The sequence below is a fragment of the Trachypithecus francoisi genome, unplaced genomic scaffold (genome assembly GCF_009764315.1).
Source record: "Trachypithecus francoisi isolate TF-2019V2 unplaced genomic scaffold, Tfra_2.0 Lachesis_group4, whole genome shotgun sequence".
Lineage (NCBI taxonomy): Eukaryota > Metazoa > Chordata > Mammalia > Primates > Cercopithecidae > Trachypithecus > Trachypithecus francoisi.
Window position 1 is genome coordinate 90715876 of NW_022681469.1, and position 24039 is coordinate 90739914.

The window sequence follows — 24039 nt, forward strand, 5'->3', positions numbered from 1 at the left end:
GGAAAAGGCTATAAAAGTAAAATAAGACTATATTTTATGTAATGTTACCGTAAGGATAACAACCATTGTCTTTTTTTATCTGAAATACCATCCTCTCTCATCATTATAATATCCTCTACCTGCCCTACTCCAAGGAGAAGGGGCATTTACATCAGATAATCCAGGAGAAAATCCAAATTGTTTCTAAACTGAAAGGAATCTGTATACATCTCTTGTTGGTGGAGAAGTTATCCAATGTTTCGACCTCATGGGGCTATGTACACAACTAAAAGGGTTGTTTCTCCAGATTGCAACATGTGCTGCATAAATTATCTCACAGACTTTACTAGCTTCTTGACTCCACATCAAAATTCAAACTCAGACTCAGTTTTTCTTCTTTCTTTTTGTTCTCATCTATTTCATTTTTATTTTCTGCCTTTTTTGTGTGTGCGTCTCTTCTCCTGTCTCTTCCATTTTCATCCTATTGAGATCCAGAGGAGAAGGACAAGATGATATTCCCAATATTGGAAAGGAGCTTTTAGCTCATAGCCATTTCAGGTTTTATTTCAAGCAGGGAAGGAGCATGATAAAGGCTGCAAATCAGAAGATCACTGTGCTTGCTCTGAAGACAGGAGATTATCAGGGCTTATTGTCAGATGTGAGCAGTTTAATTCAGAAGTATAATTGGTATAATATGGTAATTGACTGACAGGGAGAGGATTAATAATTTCTGGGTTTTCTGGCTTGGAAAACTAAGAAGATGGTGGTGATCAGCTCCCAGATAGGAAATTGTGAAGAAAGAAAAGGTTTGAAAGGAAATGAAAAATATTAGACTTTAGAAAAAGACACTTTGCTGATCGAAAATCTTAATGGTTTGGGGAGAAGGCAGTATCCTCGGAATATACATTGTCACTGCATTGAAGTTACAGAGGAACATTGGATGAAATTATTTACACAATACAAACCCTGTAAGATGTTAGCAAATAATAAATAATGTAATAATATTGAGTGCTTACAGTATATAGTGAGGTACTATTAAAAATTAATTCATTTAATCTTCTTTAGAACCCTGTAAAGTAGTTACTATTTTCATTCCCATTTTATAGTGAAGTAAACTGAGGCACATCAAGGTTCATTGTATTCTCCAAGGTTACACAGCTAACGAGTGGGCAAAAGCAAGATCATAAACCAAGCAGTCTAGATCCAGTCTTCCCTCTTAGCCTGTAAGTTACACTATGTCACAAATAAGTTGATTCCTTTTGCAATTTTTGTGTAGAGATTTTCCCATTTCTTCCCAAAGTGACATATTTAAACAAAATTTAATTTGTTAAAATTTGGAATGTGGGACGTTCTGGCTAATTGAGATTTACCCACAGTCAGTTCTGGAAGCTCAGTGCCAAATTACAAGGAGTCATGGAGCTGTGCGTCCACTTTGGAGCCCCTTATAAACTTGTAAAATACATCTAATCAGAAAAAAATGCAAGGATTGGCAGAATTTCAAATCCCTGCCCTGTTGAGTTTAAAGCCCTGACTGTTGTCAGGTGTGAGCTGCTATTTGTCATATATTCTTTGGCTTTAGACAGAGGCCTTGACGTTAGAGTCCTGGGCCAGGCAGACCTTCATTGAAGAAAAGCAGCATTCGGCATTTTCCCGCTATTAACCCTGCCAACCCTCGCTTGTATCACAGCCAGGTCAGACTTGTACACATGGCTTTGTGAAAGTTGATTTTGAACTTCTAATTAACCATTCTCTTCAAATGTTGAAAGTCTGGTTGTTGTGTTGATGGTCCCCTAATACTAGAATGTATCAGAATAAAAAAGAAAAATCTGCCATCTGCTATGGGACACAATTTTGGGGGGTATTTTTTATTCCAACTGTATCTGCAATTTTTTTTCACTCACGCATCTACCAAGGGAAAACGAATTAAACCAAGAAAATGAAATAAAACTATGCATGCTTCTAGGACTGAAAACTCTTTGTGGATTATGAAAGAGTAGGAATACTTTGTAATCATATACTCAGGTGTTAGCACCCAGATCAATCTCACACACACACACATAATACCATGATACCATTCTCTGAGAACAGGACATACTAGAAGAAAGTCAGGTTTAAGGGAAGATTATTTCCTAAGTATTTACATATACTATTTCTAGTCCTCACATAATTCTGCAATGCACAGTTCTTTCCTCATTTTGTTCATGAATAACTTGAGACTTACTAAGTTTAGGTAGCTTGTTTAAGTTCTTTCTACTGGTAAGCAGTAAAACTAAGATTTTAATCCTGGTCTCACTGTGATGTCAAAGCCCATTTTCTTTCTCTTAAAGCGTCTATATGACCTTCCTGTTCTCACTCCGTTTGAAAAATGAGAACAGTGTTCTACCAGATTTCCTCTTCCCAAGTAGAACAGGATAGACACTATAACAGGCCTCTCCTAAGATGTAATAGAGTCTGCATACATTAAAACAATCTATTGTAATACATTAGTGGGCTTGCTAGAATGTCAGCAAATAGGAGAGGGGAAAAAACATAAGCTGAAATTTAATAAGAAGCAGTAAGTAACACAAAAAAGCAGAATATCTCTGAAGCAAATAATGGCATCAGTGCTATAATGCACAAGAAAGCTTGAGATCTGCATCAAAGGGATATGAGTTTGATAGATACTAAAGAGTTTTGATCTTTGTCCACTCCTGGGTTCTGGAGAAAGTCAATAAAATTCCTTCCTGGAGGAATGTATTTCTAATTTAGACCCTCAGTATGTGCAGAGATCAAGCCCAACAAAATATGAATTCAAATACATAAATACATACATATTTTTAAAAAATGAATAAAATCCAATGCACAATAACACAAGGCACTAGGGAGAGTCAGCAGAAATGAGATATATCAGAATAATAAGCCTTATTTGTGGAGTTAAAATGGAGGAGGATTACTTTCAAATACTGATAATAAAGAATATTCATTTATTTTCACTTCGTCATGGAAACCCACTAAAACAATAATAAAGTTTTCTTTTTTTCTAAAGACATAAACTCCTATGGATAAAGAATGAGAAAGGATACCATCTGTTACTGTCTTAGCAGACCTAAAAAGGTGAATCCTAAAGCAACAATGGCAAGCCTATCTCTGATGGGCTGGATACATCAGGCTATTATACCCATATGTCATAGAATTGTTGACTTGCACACTTAAGGTACTGTTTTATTGTCTAGTGTTTAATTCCTCATTTCTCCTCATTCATTGCCCTTTCCTGTCTTTACTTCTTTTTCCATTCAGCATTAAAATTATAACATTCATTTGCCCTTCTGCCTTTCAATCTACCTTACCAACAGTCTTGTCCTTCAACTTTACCAATCTAAGAAAATCTCAATGCTGGATATACATGACAGACAACTTTCCCTGACGCTGGTCTTCCAGAGATTTCTCCAATGCAGGTCTTCAAGAGACTGCCATGACGTATAGCGGTTTGACCTCTTGTAAACTTAAATTACCAAACCTAAATGGGCCCATTACCATTCTACTGCTTTTTTTTTTTTTTTTTTTTTATTATTATACTTTAAGTTCTAGGGTACATGTGCATGACGTTTATATCATGTATAACTCCCCCATGCAATCCCTCCCTCCTCCCCCCTCCCCATGATAGGCCCCAGTGTGTGATGTTCCCCTTCCCGAGTCCAAGTGATCTCATTGTTCAGTTCCCACCTATGAGTGAGAACATGCGGTGTTTGGTTTTCTCTTCTTGTGATAGTTTGCTAAGAATGATGGTTTCCAGCTGCATCCATGTCCCTACAAAGGATGCAAACTCATCCTTTTTTATGGCTGCATAGTATTCCATGGTGTATATGTGCCACATTTTCTTAATCCAGTCTGTCACAGATGGACATTTGGGTTGATTCCAAGTCTTTGCTATTGTGAATAGTGCCGCAATAAACATACGTGTGCATGTGTCTTTGTAGTAGAGTAATTTATAATCCTTTGGTATATACCCAGCAGTGGGATGGCTGGGTCATATGGTACATCTAGTTCTAGATCCTTGAGGAATTGCCATACTGTTTTCCATAATGGTTGAACTAGTTTACAATCCCACCAACAGTGTAAAAGTGTTCCTATTTCTCCACATCCTCTCCAACACCTGTTGTTTCCTGACTTCTTAATGATTGCCATTCTAACTGGTGTGAGATGGTATCTCATTGTAGTTTTGATTTGCATTTCTCTGATGGCGAGTGATGACGAGCATTTTTTCATGTGTCTGTTGGCTGTATGGATGTCTTCTTTTGAGAAATGTCTGTTCATATCCTTTCCCCACTTTTTGATGGGGTTGTTTGTTTTTTTCTTGTATATTTGTTTGAGTTCTTTGTAGATTCTGGATATTAGCCCTTTGTCAGATGAGTAGGTTGCAAAAATTTTTTCCCATTCTGTAGGTTGCCTGTTCACTCTGATGGTAGTTTCTTTAGCTGTGCAAAAGCTCTTTAGTTTAATTAGATCCCATGTGTCAATTTTTGCTTTTGCTGCCGTTGCTTTTGGTGTTTTAGACATGAAGTCCTTGCCCATGCCTATGTCCTGAATGGTACTACCTAGATTTTCTTCTAGGGTTTTTATGGTATTAGGTCTAACATTTAAGTCTCTAATCCATCTTGAATTAATTTTCGTATAAGGGGTAAGGAAAGGATCCAGTTTCAGCTTTCTACTTATGGCTAGCCAATTTTCCCAGCACCATTTATTAAATAGGGAATCCTTTCCCCATTTCTTGTTTCTCTCAGGTTTGTCAAAGATCAGATGGCTGTAGATGTGTGGTATTATTTCTGAGGACTCTGTTCTGTTCCATTGGTCTATATCTCTGTTTTGGTACCAGTACCATGTTGTTTTGGTTACTGTAGCCTTGTAGTATAGTTTGAAGTCAGGTAGCGTGACGCCTCCAGCTTTGTCCTTTTGACTTAGGATTGTCTTGGCAATGCGGGCTCTTTTTTGGTTCCATATGAACTTTAAAGCAGTTTTTTCCAATTCTGTGAAGAAAGTCATTGGTAGCTTGATGGGGATGGCATTAAATCTATAAATAACCTTGGGCAGTATGGCCATTTTCACGATATTGATTCTTCCTATCCATGAGCATGGTATGTTCTTCCATTTGTTTGTGTCCTCTTTGATTTCACTGAGCAGTGGTTTGTAGTTCTCCTTGAAGAGGTCCTTTACATCCCTTGTAAGCTGGATTCCTAGGTATTTTATTCTCTTTGAAGCAATTGTGAATGGAAGTTCATTCCTGATTTGGCTCTCTGCTTGTCTGTTACTGGTGTATAAGAATGCTTGTGATTTTTGCACATTAATTTTGTATCCTGAGACTTTGCTGAAGTTGCTTATCAGCTTCTACTGCTTTCTTCTCTTGACCCAACTTACCTTTTTTCAGTTCTTTTAGTGTGCTGTTTTTCCACCTTCCTCAAGACCTTCATATATTTTTCCTGCTATTCCTCTCTTTGACTACTTAACTCCTATACATACCTCATAGCTCAACTTAATTGTCCCTTGATCAGATATACACTTCCTGATTATGCGTTTTTTTTATAATTTCATAGAACACAGTACCTTCATTTCAGTAGCTTATTTCAGTGTGAGACGTGTACTCGTATAGCATGATCATTTGATTAATGGCAACCTGTAAGATCTACGAAAGTATCCATATCCTATATTTGCAAAATCAGAATGCATGGTAGGTAATAAAAGCAAAAAGCAAGAGTGTATTACTCCATTCTCACACTGCTTTAAACAACTGCCCAACACTGGGCAAAAGAAAAGAGGTTTAATTGACTCAGAGTTCCACAGGGCTGGGAAGGCCTCAGGAAACTTGTAATTATGATGGAAGGGAAAGAGACGTATCTTACATGGTGGCAGGTAAGAGACAGCAAATGTGTGAAGGAGGAACTGTCGGATACATAAAACCATCAGATCTTCTGAGAACTCACTGACTCATGAGAACAGCATGGGGGACACTATCCCCGTGATCCATTCACCTCCTACCAGTTCTCTCCTTCAACACGTGGGGATTATGAGGATTACAATTCAAGATGAGATTTGGGTGGGGACACAAAGCCTAACCATATCACTGAGTGATAGAAACAGTCCTTTGAATGCAATTTCATTTCCCATGTAGTGAAACTGGAATAAAATTGACTGGTCATCCTGACAGTAATAGTATAGCCCTCATAAAAGTTATACTTCTTTGGTGGGTTAACAAATTAGCTTTGCAGGTTATTCATAAATAGCTTCTGATTAATGCACTCACATCTCCGTATCCAAGAGACTGATTCTTCCCCAGAATATGAGTATTCATTTCATCTAATACCCCTTAATCTGCCTTCAGGCTTGCTAAGAAAACTGGAATAGCCATGTTTTTCTATGTACAGGGAGATAATTCACTATTCACGTTGGCACTATTATTTCCAGGACATGGCATAGTTTATTACTCAATAAAAGTTAATTTTCAAAAAAAGATTGGTTTCTAATGCAACATTCAATGCATTTCAGTAATATGTGTCTCAGGGTTTGAATATATCAAACCATTGACAGAGAGGACGCTTGAGATGTATGAAAGGAACAATTCCTACCAGGTTTTTCTTACATCTGTTACATGTTGGGAAACTATCTTGGTTTGGCTTCTACCAGAAACAGATTCTGATACACAAGGAGTCATGTACAAGTAATTTATTTGCAGGTGCAGGCATAGGGAGAAAAGGAAGAGGAATTGTGAAGAGTGACAAGAAAAGAAATGAAGTGTCATTTGTTCAACTATCCTTGTAGGTATCTAGAGTTTAATTCCTCTGGGGAAATGCTGAGAGCTGATGTAAAACACGTAGCTCAGAATTACTTCATGTGAGCTGCGAGGGAGCAGAGAAGTTTATGCTCCAACTCCAACCAGTTATTGCCTGAATACTGCTCCTGGGGGACAATATTACCTGACATTTCTGGCCAATCATAGAGCAAAAATGCTCCAGGGGCACTGAAAGCTGTCCTGAAAGACATGTTGGTTCTGGTGAATGGAAATGAGGTTGTGTGCACTCAACTAGTAAGGGGTGGACATGTGGATGAGGCCCTGACAGTGTCTGCTACAGTGACAGCTACTGTGACAGTTCTTTCTTGTCTGCCATGGACAGTCTTGGTTTATGTCTGTTGTCTCAACATCTCATGCAGATACCGTTTGTTTCAGATTTTTCATTTTGAATGAAGTATTATTATCTATAGTTTTATTAAGTGAGTAAGGATGAATGGGTTACACCTGTACTTTGCTTTAGCTTCTATCATGGTTTCATCTGGTTGTGTAGGAAATGTGTGGAAAGTAAATATGATTTTTACTTTGAACACATGTTTAAATCTATATGAAATACAATTGATAACCCATCTCTCTTTTCCAGGTCCTTCTCTGATTTAACTAGAGCTTCCCTTTTAAGAAAAGTGTGCAGGGTCCTCATGGATACCAGTTGTAAATGATATCTAAATTTCTGGTCTGGGGAGAAAACGAATAAATACTCAACATTGCTACCACCTGGCACACCAGTCATGGGTGCTGTAGTCAGTGCTGTAGCTTGTGACATGCATGAAGCTACCAAGCTGTTACAAGATAGAGTTAGGGGCCTGGTGCCGGTGGCTCACGCCTGTAATCCTAGCACTTTGTGAGGCCGTGGCAGGCAGATCATGAGGTCAGGAGTTCGAGACCAGCCTGCCAACATGGTGAAACCCTGTTTCTACTTTAAAAAGTACAAAAATTAGCTGGGCATGGTGGTGCGCACCTATAATCCCAGTTACTCATGAGGCAGAGGCAGGTGAATCGCTTGAACCCAGGAGGCAGAGGTTGCAGTGAGGGGAGATTGTACCACCACGCTCCAGCCTGGGCGACAGAGCGAGACTCTGACTCAAACAAACAAACAAACAAACAAAAAAGAAGATAGAGTTAGGGGAAAATTCAAGAAATCAGCAGTTAGGTATGAATAAGATATGTTCAGGAAATAGGACCAGCCTTCCATACAGCATTTACACTCTCAATACTTTTGCTACAGAGATTTTGTCAATTATTATACATTACAACTTCGCTATGTATTTATTTGTTTTATGTTTTGTTACATATTTTAATTTCGCTATCAACATTATTGGCTGAAATGAGCTCACAAACAAGTGTGAATGTGAATTTTAAAAATGAGTGCTCTACTTCTATTTCCCAAGCGAGTTGATAATGAATATGTAACTTGAACAAAATGTTTGTCAATATTCATTATTCACCAAGAGGACAGAGTTAAATCACAGATGAACACTGAAGACACAATGCTGTTTAAGAAGCAGCAGTTTGCACCTTAAAATTTAGTTATTATTGACCAAAGCAAAACAAAAATAAAAACTAAAACCAAAAGGAACAATTTAAGAAGTGCATTTGCAGAAGGTGCATTTATGTAATGCTCTATGAAACATTACTTTTTATTTAGGTAAAATGACTATGATTTAAAATTTTGTAAATCAATTTTCAGTTTCTAGTATTACTTTTAAAAGTTCAGGAATGAGGTAATAATTGTTCTTTCTTGACTCCATTAGCATAATTTCTTGCAAATGATACAGTGCCCTTAATTGCTTCAAACAGAAAAATCACTAATTAATAATAATTCTTCTATATATTTCATTCAATTTATAGAATCAAAGTAAAGCTTTTGTAAATAAAGTTGCCCAAAAAAGAAAGCAGGGAAATATTGTGAAAGTTATTTATTATAAATTTTGGTAAAAGTGTAATACTGATAATAAAATCATTTGGTTTTGCATTGATATACAAATTTAAATTTTGGTGGAAGATAACATCTTATAGAGCAGGAATGTACTTAGCATTACTTATGGAGTACACAATTTTTATAAATAATTTGATAAGATTTAATTATAAAGTTAATAACATTTAATAGGAAAGGGATCACAAGGCAAATCAATAAACAGAAACTGACTCAGAACATTAAAAATGTACTTCCAATGTGAAGAGGAAAGTGTAAACGTAATGAAGAGATAAATTAAAAATATAAAAACCATGAAAATTGAAATTTTAGAGACAAAACATGCAACATTTGATATTTTTAAAAGTCTGCAATTTGAATGGATTAATGGCAGATTATGCAGTACAGAAGAAGAAAATGAGTGAAGTTGAAGACATAGCAGCATCTAAATTTTGTAAAATTTTGAAGAGTCAAAAACAAAGAAAACTTTCTGACGTTTAACTTGTTTGTGTTACATAAAATGTTTGCCAAAGTGGAGTATGCTGAAAGGAGATAAAAGACAGCAACCATGAAACATTTGGAATAAAATAGTTACTCATTTCAGTATTTTAAAAATTAAAAGTGAAAATATTCTGCTTTTAGCAGAAATTGTTCTGAGCTTACCATGTAGCACCATAGTTGTAGAGACTATTTCTCAATGAAAATTATTGCAGTCTCTTGAGAAGGATAAATTAAAGATGCCAAAAATTTCAAACTTATTAACCATACAATTAAGGTTTCAAGATTATAGGCAATTCTATCAAAAAGCCTAAAATATTTACACCCCATTGAAACAAATAATACATTTTTCATAAAAATGTCAGTATATTGTATCAGTGAGTGATGTAGCTACAAAACTGATTAACATATGTGATATTCAGCAGGAATAATAATTCTGCTTATGTTATTTTCTAAGGTTCAGATAATCAATATAAAGAAGAAGCTAGTAGCCATGCTTTGACAAACATGAATTACACAATTTTTATTTTTTGAAATGAATTTTAGTTGTAAAAATAAATTTTGAATAGGACTATTTTATAGGCCAACTAATAAAAATAATTTCTTGGCCAACAAACATTTCCAAAACATATAATTTTTATTTTTAGCCACATTTAGCCTCAGAATAGCTCCAATTTAGATGAAAAATTACCTGGTCACTAAATTTATGCACCAATTTTCAATGTGTCTTAATTTTTGCATTTAAACAATGCTTTGGATCATGCCAAAGTTCTCTATTTATCTAAAAAGTGTATCTTAAAAACGTATTAACAAGTTTCAGAAAATTCATAGACTTAGGCTCTTTGTAATCCCCAGGTGTTAATAATCTCTGCGGTTGAAGGAGACAGCAAGAGGTTAAGGTTAGCAGCAGCTTCTTTTCCTATGAGAACCTGGTGTGTAAAGATGAAAGGCAACATCATTCAAATGGAAAGAAGGTTAAAAAAAGCAAATTTGGGAAGGAGTGACAGCTCTAAGACTCGAAAATGATGATGGAAAGGGGGATTTCTGGAGTCAGGAAATTTTCAAAGTAGCAAGGGGCTTTGAATTGAGAAAACTTTTGGTAGATAGGTGACTTGTGTAACACAGATTTTCATGAGTCAGCAACTGCCTATTTTTCCAAATTGTCCATTTCCAAGAACAATCTGGTTTATACTGAAGTCCGTTTACAGAGTACCTGCAGGATGCCCTCTCCTGGGTCTTGTGTGACCCAGTGAAACCCCATCTATGGCCTTCACCTCAAAGTCTTGACTGTCTACATTCCATTCTCTACTTTTTATCTTTATTGTAGATTCATTATTTGTGCTACTTTTGCCAGATAAAACAAAAATACATGATGGTGAAGGCTGGATAGTCCTTAAAAAGTGCTGAAAAGTGGTAAGATTTATATAGTGGGAAAAATGAGTAAGGATAGAGGATATGACTGAAGAGGGAGTGTGCATGTCCAATTTTAATGGAAAACTCTTGTTTTTTGCCAGTTGCGTACCCATAGGAGAGCAACCCAGTTGTGGCTGGTTACTAATATTTGACTGCACGAATAACAGCTCCTGAAAAACCTAGCAGTCAACCTTGGTTCATTTCTCATATGTGATAATGGGGATATTATTCTTATGCCAATAGATATGACTTTCTTGCACATCTGTTTCTGTAACGGAAGAAAAGACCCTACACATCACATGAAAATATAACCCATGAATTATGGTGCTTGAATTGACTGCATATTGCACAGGCAGTGCTATATCCACTTCCATTTCAATTATTCTCCTCTATGAATAGAGATAGTGATCTATAAATGCATTATTAATGTAGAATATTTCCCTTGTTTTTATAGACTTTGCCAGAGGCCAAATAGAATTTAAATTTTTGGGTTATTTCTGAGTCAGGAAACTCATACATGTGGATAAAAGCCAAACTTCTAATATTTAATCTTAACTTAGCAGGATATTTTATACACATTAAATTTTATCCAAAAAGGTCTCAACTATTTTAAATCCTTCCTAGTACTGACATACATATGGACCAAAATTTAAAGGATCATGGTCAGTCATTCAGCTTAAAGATTGCTATTAACAATGCATACCTTCTGTCCTGATTGTGTTATGGAAGTAAAGATGTTTGTTTGTGGCCTAGACCTCTCTTATTGAGAAATAAAACCCAATGCTTGAAAATTAAAGCCCTTGCTTATTCTAGATGTGCATATTATGTGCAAAGAGTCTTTGCTGACCTCTTCAAGAGTCCATAGGCTCATAGATTAAAAAAAAAAAAAAGATTTTCTGCCATAGCAAATTTATTGTAACATCCAAGATTGATATGTAACATTAGATCAGAAGAATCATAATAAATGAGAATGAGAGCAGGAATAAAACTTTCATATCATTAAGCCTACCACTATTATTTTATAAATGTGGAAATTGTGCTCCATTGTGATCCAGTGACTTCTCCCGGATTAGTGTGGGATCTCCAATCTGGAAATACTTTTAGTTAGCTCAATTTTCGATGAGCTTTTTTTTTTTTTTTTTTTTTGTGGTGGAGTCTTGCCCTGTCACTCAGGGTAGAGTGCAGTGGCACAATCTTAGCTCACTGCAAACTTGGTCTGCCGGGTTCAAAGGATTCTCCTGCCTCAGCCTCCCAAGTAGCTAGGATTATAGGCATGCACCACCACGCCTGGAAAATTTTTGTATTTTTGATAGAGACGGGATTTCACCATGTTGGCCAGGCTGGTCTCGAATTCCTGACCTCAAGTGATCTACCCCCCTCAGCCTCCCAAAGTGCTGGGATTATAGGTGTGAGCCACCACACCCAGCCTTCGATGAGGTTCTTATTCATACTCTTCAATGAGCCCTGTCTCCAGTTTTATGATAGCCTCAATAATTTACCTGGTAAAAGATACTTGCAATAGTGCAATTTTATGAGAAATGAAGAGTAGAATGAACTAGTTTTGACGTGATTGTCTCACATTGTCCAAATAAACTATAAAGTCAATAAAATGTGGGTCAACTGAATCACATATCTAAAGTACAAGGGTAACGTATCATTTCCAAAGATTATTTCTTTAGTAAAGAATTTGCAATATGCATAATTCTTTTAAGCTGAGAATTTTATAATTGGGCTTTTTGGTATTTTTATGTCTACTGGAAGGTGAGTGGAGGACAGCCGAGTGCAGAGGAAGAGGCAATTTAAAATTAGTGCTGAGTAAGGATTTTAGCTCCTCTGCCTATTAGCCATGTGATCTTCAAAAACACTATCTGACATTGCCTAAATAGTTGTCACTAGGGTTAAATAAAATTACAAATTATAAATGTAGAAACACCTAGCACAGTCTTGGCACATATTTAGTTCTCAATAATGCTAGTTTGTCTTTCCTACAGTCTTTTACAATTTGACCCATAAGCCACTAGCCATATGTAGTATGTTTGTCAGTCCCCACATTAGCCGCCATAGAAAACAAGAAAAGGATGTCATAAGGCATCAGTAGCTTTGTAAATGTCATCTGCTAAAATAATGTTTAATAATAATATCTTGTGTAACTCATTACAATATATGTACTTATAGAAGGCATATGGAATTTTCAACTGGGGTAATACTACAATAACATTGACTTGAAAGTAAGTTTAATAGTAGTGGACCCCTATGTCAGAAGGTCTTATTGGCATAGAATATGGGTGGTGAGACTGAATTTTCTCCCCGAATGTGACATCTGTTCCTTCATGAAACAGTAAGATAAAGAAAGGCCAATCATGAAATATTACAGCTGGATAATATTTGACATTGTGATCTAGGGAAACTAGGCTCTGGGAATGCAACTGCTAATTCAGAGATAACTTTCAAAGTTGAGAGATGTAGGGTAGGCCAAAGATACATTTGCAACCTCCCAAATCTCTCTTAGCATCTTCTTGTTTCGATTCTCTTACTTCCTTTTGGATTAAACATCATCGTTTCCCACTTGGACTTTTGCCAAGATGTGAAATGAGTCTTCCTGCCCCCACTGTTATCACCTTCCAATCCATCACCCATAATCTCTTCAAAGGGATCTTTTAAAAACATAAGAGTGATTGTATACCTTGTCTGCTTAAAATGCCCCCTCATCATCCTCAGGCTGAAGTCCAGGATCATTGGTCTGTCATTCAAGAGTGTGTATTCATTAGCCCTTGCCTACCACAGCAGTCTCATCCATCCCACTCCAGACTCTTCCTGTGCTCCAGTCACTCCCAGCAGTTGATGGTCACCCAGTAAAACACAGAGACTCCAGTCTATGTATATTTGTATGTGCTGTTTCCCCTTCCAGGGATATCCCTTGACCACCAACTTGCTCTGCTGAAGATCAAGAAAAGATTTGGAAAGGCAATCAACACTTCAGGATGATCAACTATTAGGTTTTTAGGAGCACATTTGCACTCTCATTTCAAATGGTCTTTCAAATACTCAGTCAAGTGTTATTTTTCCTGGCAAGTCTTCCCATAGTTTCCCATCACCTTAAACACATGTTCTACTTATTCCCGTTCAAGATCACCATGGGCATTTTACACACAGAATTGTAATTCTTAACTAACAGGGCTGTCTCACCTGGACCATGCATTTCTTGGTGTTAGGGAAGCATCTTTGTGTCCTCAACATGTGGAAAAGCCTTAGCTTTCAAAAAATGTTAGTTTTTGGATTCACTGACAGAATTGTTATTGTTTGGTGCAAATTAAAAGCTTTAGATTCTCAGACTATGGTCAGAATAAGGGATCACAGCAAGTTAAATAGTAACCGACACCTATGTCAGATGATCTTGTTGGCATGGGGAACAGATGGGGAGACTGAGTATCCTCCCATAATGTGACATCTGTTCCTCTATGAAACAGTAAGATAAGCAAAGGCCAATCATAAAATGTTAGAGCTGCAAGAGATTTGAGGCATCTCCCTATTTCAAGAGTCAGAAATAAAGTCCTGCGAAGCCTCACTAACGTCATTGGGATGGCAGCACTGGGTCCAGAACTCTGTTATCTTACTGCCCAATCCAGCATTCATCCATTTGCCTTTTCCACTCAAACAAGATTTTTTTTTTTCTAAGAAGTAAGCAAACACTGCATACCAAAGTTCTTGCCATCCAGTCAGGCTGCGGAGATAGTACTAACCTGGTGAGTCATGTCGGCACCTAGGGAGATTCTCTTGCTTTGATTTGGGGCTACTCAGCATTTCACAAAAAAATAGCCTAAGGGCTGCAAGAAAGCCATTAACTCTGCTCTTTCATATTTATCCCATTGGCATGTTCTCATGAAATGACCTTCTATTTTCCTCTCTTTCTCCTTTCCTGCCTCAAAAAAAGAAACATCAGTATGACATATGGATGGGCTCCAACATCAGCCAGTACATATATTAAAGTTTTAAATCAATTATTGTTCTAGTACACACCCTGAGGTTGAGAAAGAAAGAACATCCAGGACTAACAAACCTGATTGTTCTGGCAAAGTTGCCATTCAATTCATGCTGGCATTTCTGGACTTTTCTTTTTCTTTAATATTCCAACTTCATTTTCTAAAAGTTAATGATTCAAGTAGCAATGTTTAATAGTACGATTCCATTCATTTTCTCTGTAAGAGCGCTGCCTCCTGGTCTCTTGCGGGTTTCCCAGGGAGCGTGAAGCCCAGAGTTTGCTTACTTAGTTGCAGAGACAGCTGTCAGTCTGAGGGTGAGTTCAGGAGGCCATGGATTATTCCTCACTTTATTGCTGTGTGAGCAAGGGGGAGATTCAGCTGGGGAATATGGGCACTTCACAACTTGGCAATATGGGCACTTCACAACTTGGCATTCTTAGATTGAGAAACAGACCTAATCATAACAGTCAAGAAACCAAATTACAACTGTGTATAACATGGGGAATTTTAACTTAACAACTGCTCTGAGTTGGACTTATGTGAGTATTCTGATTATTACTGCTGTAATTACAATTCTTATAAAGTATGATGGATGTTTTTCCTAGGCAAGTATTGGAAGTCAGTAAGGATGGTGGCTGTGCCAAGGGGCTGTGCTCTGGCTGGTGCTCAGTTGCAAGAGGAGACAGAGACCGTTTCTGCCCTGGCCTCCCTAACAGTGGATGTGGAACAGCCCTTTGCTCAGGAAGACACCAGGTATGAATCCAGCATGGGGGAATAATCCGGGTCAGTCACATCCACGTTCATCGTTGATGTTTATGAAACTTCCTCCTGGCTTTCCTTCACCTGTCTCCTCCACTTCCACCACTTGTCCTCTCCAAAGCCACAGATGCCACAGCACATGCTTTAGGCTATCAAGAATTCATTGCTTCATTCTTCATGCAAAATGCAGAGCTGGAGCGTGTGGTTGCAGTTCACAGAGAAATAGAGAGGATGAGATAGATGGTGAGAAAAATCACGCTTTATCAGATAATTGAGTGCAGATCGTTATGGAAAGAGCTGCTTGTGGGCTTAACTCCTTTTCCTAGTTATCTCTGTTTTTCCAGATGTTCTTTTCCTTTCTCTAATCATTTTGAAATTGCTGATATAACAAAGAGAAAGAGGAGAGTAGAAGATGGAAAAAATGCTAGACCATTGGATAGCCAAAATATATACACACTCCTTACATGGTTGTCCTTGAGGTCCAACAACTGGATAAAGGTGGAAGTTGCCTGCAAAGGAGACAAGAGACAGTGTGTAAAGGACTGTGTGAACTTGGGGCTAATTTTACTTTATTTTCTAAGACAGAATTGGTTTTAATGTATCTTCTATGAATATAGATTTCTGGAGAAAAAAACACAGTTAACCTAAGATTTGGTTCACTTGTTCTCTTTTTAAGGAATGTTTGTCAGTTTGTGCATTTGGTGTTCATCATTCAATTCTACAGTAAATGGTACATTCAGAATTTCTTTAAAGTCTACCAAAGCCACCACAAATGTACATTAATATTGGTGATTTCTATGGCTGACTTCAAGGTCACATTTCCTCAATTTAAAAACAAATCAGGTGAGGCTTTGCTAAAGCTCTGCCAGCTTGCACTCTTAAATTGCTCTGGAGAAGGAAATCAGACTCCCTCCGTCAATAACATCACCATTAATTACGCAGATCCTGCTACTAGTGCACAGGTTGGCAATTTTCCCAAGAATGCACAAATACGAACAGTCCTACTTTCTTGCTTTTACTGGATACTCAGAGTTTAATGGATTTAACATCTTGTTTTGGCCAAGAGCAGGAGATAAAATGAATAAGAGATTTTCTTTTTATGCAATTATTTTCTCTTACCCATAACCACTTAAACAGCAGATTAGCAATAAGGGGGAAAAGTTGTATATTAGTCTATTGAAAGATATCTTTATATGAATATCTAGAGCATAAGGGAAAACTTACTTTACATCTTTGATAATATGAACTAACCCCCTGCCGTTCCCAGCTAAGAACTGAACCAAGTTCATAATCCAAAGGTGTTGCAATTATTCCCAAGGCCAAAAACAGTTAGTTGTCTGTCATCTGAGGGCCATAAAACTGAGGAAACTAACATCTGTTAGTGTTGGATATAAAAGGAGCATAGCTATTCTTTAGAATTAATTTAATATAGAAAAACGAAGCTAAATTTCAACCTGAGTGAAATGAATTGTAAATATTTTTGCCCGTTACATTGCAGAGCTTAGAATAATTAACAATAATAAGTGATGTTATGAGCCTCAAGTAATATAAAAATCTCAGCAGTTTGGCAGGAATTGGCCCTGTAGGCAAACTTGTTTATCCTCAGGTAAATAGTGTGCTTGACTCATGATAATCTATAGGGATTGAACCTTGGCTTCAGTCCACAGTGATTTTTATTTTCAGCTTCGTCTGATGGCAGAGAGAGAATATGAATGTTCTGATGTGCAGGAAAGCAGAGTCAGAACTTGTAACCTGGTTTCATGTTCGTTTATCACTTTTAGACAGATTACATCTATTGTGATTGATTTTTCTTGTGGGAAGAAAAATGGTTTTGCTTGAAATACTTTTGATGACTTTGAACTGAACTCCCTTTTTCAGCGGAGGAAAAGAAAAATTCTTTTAGAACTGGCTCTTACATTTCAGTTGAACCATGCATGAATTTCATCAGAGACAGACAGACAGACAGACAGACAGACATACACACACACACAGAAGGAGAGAGAGAGAATGCTCTGAAAAGCCACAGAGCATTTACTCTTTTCAGGGGAATACTATCAGTATTGTCCCCCTACTCAACACAGGAAAGATGACTTTCAAAATGAGATAAAGCGGCGGAAACGTTTCTGGGCTTTTCTTATGAAAGCAATATTATAAGCACGCAGGAAATTGAAAAATTAGAAAAATCAGAGAGCTAAATGGATGGAAAAGAGTGAAGGCAAGATTCTTTTTATAGGAAATTCTTGCCAGTTATTTTGGAGAACATATTGGTGTTTGGAGTGAGATGACTCATTTCATACTAAGATTTTGGGTAAAGCAGCTCTTTTCCTGGCCAACTCATATCTGACTCATTTACCACTAGTGAATAAGGGATAAAATGCTCCTGGCTAAGAACCATTGTAAGTATTTTTTGTTCATTTTTCTTGGATGGGGGAGGGGATGAAAACACAGTGCAGATAGTCATTTTGTTTCTATAACTACATTGATGGGCCTTGAAGCGTAAGTTACTAGGAAAAGTTACTAGGATAAGGCTGATATGTGGGAATTCATTTGGGGATAGTTAATTTTCAATTATAACACATAATTGTCCAGGGGCAAAAGACTTGATCAAAAAAAAGATTGACGGGTCAACAACAAAAAAAAACAAACAAAATACAAAAAACCCTAAAGGGATCCAAGTTATATAGTCAAAGAAAATTAAATATATAGGCCTGGTCACATATAGCGTACTACTTAGCAGCAAGAAGTTTTCTTCTTGTTTGCTAGGAATGTGTACCTTTGAACAATTGTAGTTTGCATTTGTTGAATATCTGTTTCAAAATGCTTCTACTTTGGAAAGGTCAGTGCAGTACTCAGGTTTACTCTTGGAGACCAGTTCAGGCTCTGCTGAAGACCAAGAAAAGATTTAGAAAGGCAATCAAGACTTCAGGATGATCAACTATTAGGGTTTTAGGAGCACATTTGCACTCTACAGTGCCTGACTTTGTGACTTTGTGATTTTTTTTTAACTAACACAAAAACCAAATTAACTTGAAAGTTAGATTTGCAGTTGTCATTTTGACCTGTAAATCGTGTTACATCTTTTTTTTAACAAAATCCAGTATAGTTGTCTCTAATCATTTAACTTTCAACTTTTGGCAACCTTTCTGAACATGATGGTTTCAAGTCATCAGATACTACAGAAACATGAGAAAACATATTATCTGAAGTCTGACCACTTTGTTTTCTGAGTAACTATCTAGTTTATGAATATAAAAGTGTAATAATCAGCTAAATCCAAGTATCATCTACCTGAGCTTTGAATGGCTTATCAATAGTTCCAAGGACATCACAAACCCCATTTTCCTGAATCTTAAGATTTATATACAAATATAGACCATTATTAAATATGCATTCATATCTAATGTACTTAGAGACATGATTTTCCTCAAATAGCCCATCCAATAGGATGGTGTCTCCAAAGGCTTCTAGAAGCTAAATGTTGCACAAATTATTCAACCCTCTTATTTTATTCTATGATACCATTATGTTGAGCACTTGTTTAGGTAACTAAGAACTTACTCAGACAATTTAGATAACTAAGTATGTGTGTTAGGCTGTTCTAGCATTGCTATTATATAAATAGCTGAGAATGGGTAATTTATAAAGGAAAGAGGTTTAATTAGCTCACAGTTCCACAGGTCTTTCAGGAAGCAAGTTCCTGGCATCTGCTTGGCTTCTCAAGAGGCCTCAGGAAGCTTAAAATCATGGAGGAAGGTGATTGGGGAGTGGGTACGTCACATGGCAAAAGCGGAAGCCAACAAGAGAGAGAGTGGAGGGGAAGATGCCACACACTTTTAAACAGCCAGATCCCATGTGAGCTCAGAGCAAGAGCTTACTTATCACCATGGACATGGTGCAAGCCATTCATGAGTGATCTGCCTCCATGATCCAAACACCTCTCATGAGGTCCCACCTCCAACACTAGGGATTATATTTCAACATGAGATTTGGGCAGGAACATTTATCCAAACTATATTAGCAGGCAAACATTTCAATATAAATTTTGTTTTTAATTTTCATCCAGTGTCAACAAAGTCTTAGCCAAAAATTGAGGCGAGATTTGGCAGCTCCTGGTAAAAGGAACAATCTGCCCCCTCTTCACATATCTTTCCTCCTCTTCCCAGAGCCATCATTTTATCTCTATTTTCCCAACGTGTCTAACAGGTGGTCTTGAGGTGTGTGAAGTCTGACTTAGAACATTAGGGATGTTGTAATCCTCCAGTGCCCAATTATGTATTTTGGGGTTCAGTTCTGTATTATTTGTAAAACAGTGTTTACTTTGAAAAAAGAAATAAAATTGAATAGAAATATATATAAACTAAGATGCATAGTTTAGCTTCCAATCTCCTCTTTGTCTTCACTCCTTCAGTCCTGTCCTCTTACCACTACAGAGGAAGAATAGAGCTTGCCTCTAGAGTCTCCACACTTCACAGTTGTTTGCTCAAGGGCAAGTTACTTAATCTCTCTGGGTTTAATTTTCCTTGTCTTTAAAATGAGAGAAACATTTCATAGAGTTGTGAGAATCAAATGAAACAACACATCACAAGAACTTAAAACAATACCTGGAATGTAGTAAATACTTGATAAAGGTTGACTTTCAGTATTTTTCTATCATTTTTCTTCTTCCTAAATTTGTTACAGTTTTCTTCTTCTTCTTCTTTTTCTTTCTTTCTTTTTTTATTTTTTTTTTTTTTGTTTTGTTTTGTTTTGTTTTTTTGAGATGGAGTCTCACTCTGTCACGCAGGCTAGAGTGCAGTGGCATGATCTCGGCTCACTGCAATCTCCACCTCCCAGGTTCAAGCGATTCTCTTGCCTCAGCCTCCTGAGTAGCTGGGACTACAGGCACGTGCCACCATGCCCAGCTAATTTTTTGTATTTTTAGTAGAGACGGAGTTTCACCACGTTAGCCAGGATGGTCTAAATCTCCTGACCTCATGATCCACCCGCTTCTGCCTCCCAAAGTGCTGGGATTACAAGCGTAAGCCACTATGCTTGGCCTGTTTCTTCTTTTAATATATTGGTCATGATTCGGTAATCTATAATATAAGAATATAGAGCCTATACTTGGGCATCTATACCTTTAGCTCTTCATAGGTTAAATCCATCAGGACTATCCTCCAACCAGCAGAATGAGGAAGAAGAACATGTGAAAATATCAAGTTCATTCACTCTTTCAACACTTTCTGATTATTTCTAGGTGCCAGATAGTGTTAGGTGCCAGGACCACAAAGCTGCCTTGTACTCCTCAAAATGTTCACATACTTTTTTACAGCAGCAGTAGAATACTGCAAATTTAATGGCTTAAAACAACACAAACTTTCAGTAGGTCAGAAGTCTAACCCCGGTCTCACTGGGCTAAAAGCAATGTCTTGGCAAGGCTGCCTTCATTTCTGGAGGCTGTGGGGGAAAATTGGTTTCCTTGCGTTTTCCATCTTCTGGAGGTTGCCTTAATTCCTTGGCTCATGACCCCTTCCTCCATCTTTAAAGCCAGCAACTTCACATCTATCTGACCTTTCTTCAGTCATCACATCTCTCTCTGACTTCAGGTGAGAAAGGGTTTCTGCTATTAAGGGCTCATATGATTAGATTAGACTCATCAGGATAATTTAGGTTTAATTTCTCCACCTTATCACCCTTAACTTTAATCACAACTGCAAAATCACTTTTGCCATGTAAGGTAACATATTCACACGTTCCAAGGATTAGGACATGGACACCTTTGGGGACTATTACTCTTCCTACCACAGAAACAAACATGAACAATCAACTATAATAAATGACAAGTCTTTGATAAGATTGAAATAGAGTCCTGCAGAATGAAAAAACAAAGCAAAACAAAACAAAACACCTTATAGGTCAAGGACTAGGGAGCAAATCACAGAACCAGGGAGAAGTGAATCAGCGTGGAAGAACATGTAGATTTCACATAGTAAAGAGGGCAAAAGGCATTCAAGATGTCTTTACTTTGACAAGACAATTTAAGAAGCCCTTACTTTACAAGACAATAACTTGAGCACAATATATATATTTTTAATTTTTACTGCTGACACTCAGTCCAAAGTATCTTCATGTCTCATCCAAACTTTTACAGTATTTTCCTTACTGGTTTTCATATCCAGTTTTACCTTCTTTCTAATCCATTTTATACACCTCAATGAAAAACAAAACAAAAGAACTGGAAAGCATATCTGGTCATGTCTCTGCTTGAAACCCTTCAATACTTTTCCGTTTCCATTAACATAAAGATCATCATCTTCAATAGGCACCATAAGGTCTGTATGAGTAGACCCATATCTATAATTCCTGCCTTGTTTCTAACATTCTTCCTCTTTCTTTTCTGATGTGGTTTCCAACAACAACCTTAATTAATTTTTAATGGAAGTATATCTTACATATAATATCCACACATTCTAAGATTTTTACAATGCCACACTCGTATAAACACCACCCAGAACAAGTTCAAGAACATTTTTTTACCTCCAAAAGTTTGCTTCTGCCACTTCCAGTCGGTGCCACTCCCTCTAGAGGAAATTGCCATTTTAGTTTTAACATCGTCAATTATGTTTGCTTGCTCTCGAATTTCATTTAAATGGAATCATGCATGTGTACTGTATTTTTTAATCTGACTTATTTCACCTCATTAAGCATGTTTTTGAGATCTATTCACGCCATTTACAATCAGAAGTTCATTCATTTTTATTATTGTACATTACTCCAGTGTATTAATATACCCTAATTTGTTTATCCATATACCTGTTGGATGGATGTTTGGCTTGCTTACACTTTGAGGGTTACTATGAATAAAGCTGATCAATTAATTATTATTGTGGTTTAAAAACACATGGAAAACTTACCATCTTAACCATGTTAAGTGTTCAGTACAGCAGTGTTTATATGTGTATTGTTGTGCAACAGGTTTCTGGAACTTGCAAAATGGAAACCTTGTAACCATTGACCAACTCCTTCCTCTTCCCCGCTCAGCCTTTCAGCCCCTATCAACCATCATTCTGCTTTCTGTTTCAGAGTTGACTACTTTAGATACTTCATATAATTGGAACCATGCAACTTTTGTCTTTTTCTACTGACTTACTTCACTTAGTGTAATGTCTTTAAGGTTTCTGCATGTGGTAGCATATGAAAACATTTCCTTCTTTTTTTAAGGCTGAATAATATTCCATTGCATGTATATGCCACATTTTCTTTATCCACTCATCCATTGATGGACTCTTGGATTGCTTCCACCTCTTGGCTATTGTGAATGAATGCTGCCATGAACATGGATGTGCAAATAACTCTTTAAGATCCTATTTTCAGTTTTTTTGGATGATATATACCCAGAAGTGATATTTCTGGATCATGTGGAAATTTTATCTTGAGGAATCGAAATCTCTATGACATTTTCATACAAGTTTTCTTTTTGTGGTCACAGCACACAGTTTTTTTGGATAGATAGCTAAGATAGCTAAAAGTAGAATTGCTGGGTTGCAGGGAAGTCATATGTTTTACTGCAAAAGAAACTTCCAAACTGTTTTCCAAAGTGGCTGTACCATTTTTCATTCCCACTAGCAATGAATGACTGTTCCAATTGCATCATAGCCTCACCTACACTTGACAAAATCAGTCTGTATAATTTTAGCCTTTTATTGTGGGTGTGGAATGATATTTCATTGTGGCTTCAGTTTTCCTCCAAAAAGCCATACTCATGTCCACATCAGGGCTTCCTTGGCACATCCCTTCTCTTCTGTTTGGAATGGTCATCCTGTCCTCTACCTTCTTCCACCAACCCTTTATTGGCTTTCCCATTCTTTTCATCACATCCTGTAGATTTCCAATCAAATATTACTTCTTCTTCTTCTTCTTGAAAAATGTTCACTGACCACTAATCCCCAAATTAGATCAGGTCCTCCACACATTCTCATGTCTCCCTTACACTTCTGCATTATTCCATGTGACATAGTTGAAAATTGGATACATTTTTGTGCTTATTTGATTATTTTATGTTTTCTCCTGTCAGCTCCTTATGAATAGAATCTGTGTCCCTTTGGCTTAGCTTTTTTTTTTTTAATAGCAGTATATTACCTGACACAAATTAGGTACTCAAGATCCATTTTGTTAGTAACAGATGAGCAAAAGTTCAGAGAGTATATGAGTGCAAACTTTGGGAAAGGACTCTCGGGGCAGTTGGGGTGCCACAGAGTTGAATAAGCTAGCTGAGTAGAAATGGATCATGGCGCAAAATTTAATGGAAGGGAATTAAAATATTACCATTGGAATTTGAATTATATCCTGTTTTCAGTATTAAGCTTTCACAGAGAGAGAGAGACAACTTAGGTCTATACGTTGAACAGAGAGTGTCATGGAGGAGGGGCCAGCATACTATTAAAGGGACAGCCGAGAAATCCTTAGGGTAATTGTGGTAAAGAAGTCAATTAATCATGGTAGAGGAAATGGAGAGGAAGAAAACCTGTGTAGATAAATTGCTGAGAAATAGTGAGTAGTTGGTAATTCATGAAATATCAATGAAAGGGGAGAGAAAGAAGTTCAAATTAATAGTGTGGATGATAATGCCATTAGCTGAGAGAGAAAAAAGGAAGAAGTTGGTTGAAGGTGACTAGATATTGTAGAATTAAGAGGTGAACATG

At 37.0% G+C, this 24039-nt stretch overlaps 1 protein-coding gene across 1 annotated transcript in view; it reads left to right on the top strand.

Moving 5' to 3' along the window:
• HDAC9 (histone deacetylase 9) overlaps positions 1-24039 on the top strand; it is a 418509-nt gene that overhangs the window by 379552 nt on the left and 14918 nt on the right. Inside the window, exon 23 of the mRNA XM_033194714.1 lies at positions 15205-15352. Coding sequence (XP_033050605.1) covers positions 15205-15352 — 148 coding nt within the window. The remainder of the gene's footprint in view (positions 1-15204; positions 15353-24039) is intronic.